The sequence below is a fragment of the Engraulis encrasicolus genome, chromosome 6 (assembly GCF_034702125.1).
Source record: "Engraulis encrasicolus isolate BLACKSEA-1 chromosome 6, IST_EnEncr_1.0, whole genome shotgun sequence".
NCBI classification, from domain to species: Eukaryota; Metazoa; Chordata; class Actinopteri; order Clupeiformes; family Engraulidae; genus Engraulis; species Engraulis encrasicolus.
Window position 1 is genome coordinate 56,652,582 of NC_085862.1, and position 2,500 is coordinate 56,655,081.

Consider the following 2,500-nt stretch of genomic DNA (forward strand, 5'->3'; position numbering starts at 1 on the left):
CTCCTGGGAGAGCTTCAGGTTGTCATTGGCCTTGAGCAGGTCGGTGTGTTCTGCGAGCTCCGAGATGGGGATGGGAGGATGGCTCATCATACCTGCGAGGCAGAACACACATTATTAGAAAAAAAAACATGAACACACACAGTTGCTATGTCGCACAAACACGTAACACACACACAGTCTGAGCAACGAGCGCAGGCACCAGGCCCAGGCAAACAGTGGGGGTTTGGGGAAGGTCAGGTAGGCGGGGTGAGAAGAAGGGGGTGGCTGAGACAAGGCACTGCTTGGGGATTGCATGTATGTTGTCTGTGTTTGCGGTCTCCGTGAAAGCGACAGTGGGTGTAGTAGCTGTGTCAAGGTAGGGTCGGGGTGGTGTTGACAGTACAGTATCAGGCAGCTTTGGTGAGTAGTGAATCTAACACGCTCACTCACGCACGCGCGCGCATACATAACATGTCAAAGTGGCTAAACATCCGTGCTCTGTAACAACTGAACTGAACTGTAAACATAGAACAGTGGGTGTCATTGGGGTGCTGTAAGAGCTGAACTGGATCGGCAACCGGATCAGGATCAGGATCAGAATCAGGAGCAGGCGTGACCTGAGTGAGTGGTACCGGATCAGACGGGTCGGTGGGTGGACTGGACTTGGACACAGTATGTGTCAGTTAAAATGAAATCGTAAGCAGAGGTGACCTGGATCCAGGGCCACAGGCCAGTGGCTGCTATTGCTGTGCTCTATAACGGAGCTGTAAGAGATTATGGGGACGAAGATGTTCCTGCCTCTAGACATCCAGTTCAGGGCTCTCCTGTGGCGTTTTGTTGCCTCACACACACAAAACACACACACAAATAGATAACACACACGCACGCACACGCACGCACACATGCACACAGACACACACACATAAATAGATACTTACACACGCACGCACGCACTCACACACACGCACACGCACACGCACAAAGATACTTACACGCCTCCACACACAAACACATTTATATAGGGGAGGGGGGAAATAAAAGAAGACCTCAAGGTGATTGCTTGGGTGAGGATGAAGCCCCAAACCAATTACAGCTCCATCGTGACTCCATGGTTCCCAGGACAAATACCACCCATTACACACATACGACACACACATACTAGACACACACACACACACACACACACACACACACACACACACACACACACACACACACACACACACACACACACACACACACACACACACACACACACACACACACACACACACACACAAACACAGACAGACACACTACACACAGACAGGGGTGGGAGGGTGTGGCAAAGGGGTTGGGGGGCTACACGCTATAAAGAAATGGTGTGAGATCAGGCCAAAGCCAACACATGTATCCACCCCATCCATCACAAGCCAGTGGGCTCCCGTGCTTTTACCGAAGACAAAGGAGGAGGAGGAGGAGAAGGAGGAGGAGAAGATGGATGTTTATGACTGCTCAACAGGGAGAATGATCTCACATGAAGTTGGCGACAGTACATTGCCTCACGCAGTCTGCGAGACGGTGGATGATGCATTCTGGGTACTCCAACATCTCAACGAAAGACGTCTTTTCCCACAGCTCCTTTGATAAAGCCTCTGTAAGAGTTCGCTACACAAGTCTCACGCGTTTCATTGTAGCGTTTTGTTAAGTCTCTCACGCAAAGTGGGTGTTTTTGAGGAGCCCCACCACAGACAGACAGGGTCTAGCTGGGTGTGCTGCTTGCGTGCACTTGTGGCCATGTGTAGCCAAGTCTGGCTGTGATTAGGGGGATATAAAGCCTCACTTAGACTTGTGCTTGCTTCTGATCCTTCTGATTCTTTTTTTTCCGTTTGCCGTCGAAGGAGAAGAGATAAGCACCTAATGAGGCGTAATGGAATGTGACACGCGGACTGATGAAATCTCCAGTCACTGTGTGTGTGTGTGTGTGTGTGTGTGTGTGTGTGTGTGTGTGTGTGTGTGTGTGTGTGTGTGTGTGTGTGTGTGTGTGTGTGTGTGTGTGTGTGTTGCACTGGGCTTCGCTGGGCTGCGTGCAGGAGTCGGAGACTAAAGATGGATTAGGTTGATCATGCTCATCGGCTGGATCAGTCTTAACGAGCTCGTTAGAGTGATCCGTCTTAACGGCCTCGTTAGCATGCCTACAGTACACTACACCATGAGCTGAGGAGGGGAGGGGATTAAAGAGCCCCAGACTCCAGACTGTGCTTGACTAAGTGACTATGAATGAGGAAGGACGTCTGGCTCAGGTGTGGCCCAGGTGTGGCTCAGGTATAGCTCAGGTGTGGCTCAGATGTGGCTCAGGTGTGGCCCAAATGTGCACCAGATGTGGACCAAAGTCCAGATGTGTTATGGGTGCTGGGAGTCAGGCTGCTGTCTCTCTCGATGAAAAATAACACAAACAGGAAGTGGCTGAGAAATCTGATTGGTCAGTAGTTCACTGGCCGCAGACAAGATGGCAGCAGTTATTCTACAAGTTTCACTTCCT

General features: G+C 50.8%; 1 protein-coding gene across 6 annotated transcripts in view; it reads right to left on the reverse strand.

Annotated features, from left to right (window-relative positions):
* The window catches only part of ptprsa (protein tyrosine phosphatase receptor type Sa), a 272,327-nt gene that overhangs the window by 47,432 nt on the left and 222,395 nt on the right, over positions 1 to 2,500 (reverse strand). For all 6 annotated transcript variants that reach the window (XM_063202029.1, XM_063202025.1, XM_063202028.1 and 3 more), the window contains one exon: positions 1 to 92. This exon is cut by the window's left edge and continues 6 nt beyond it. In XM_063202029.1, coding sequence (XP_063058099.1) covers positions 1 to 92 — 92 coding nt within the window. The remainder of the gene's footprint in view (positions 93 to 2,500) is intronic.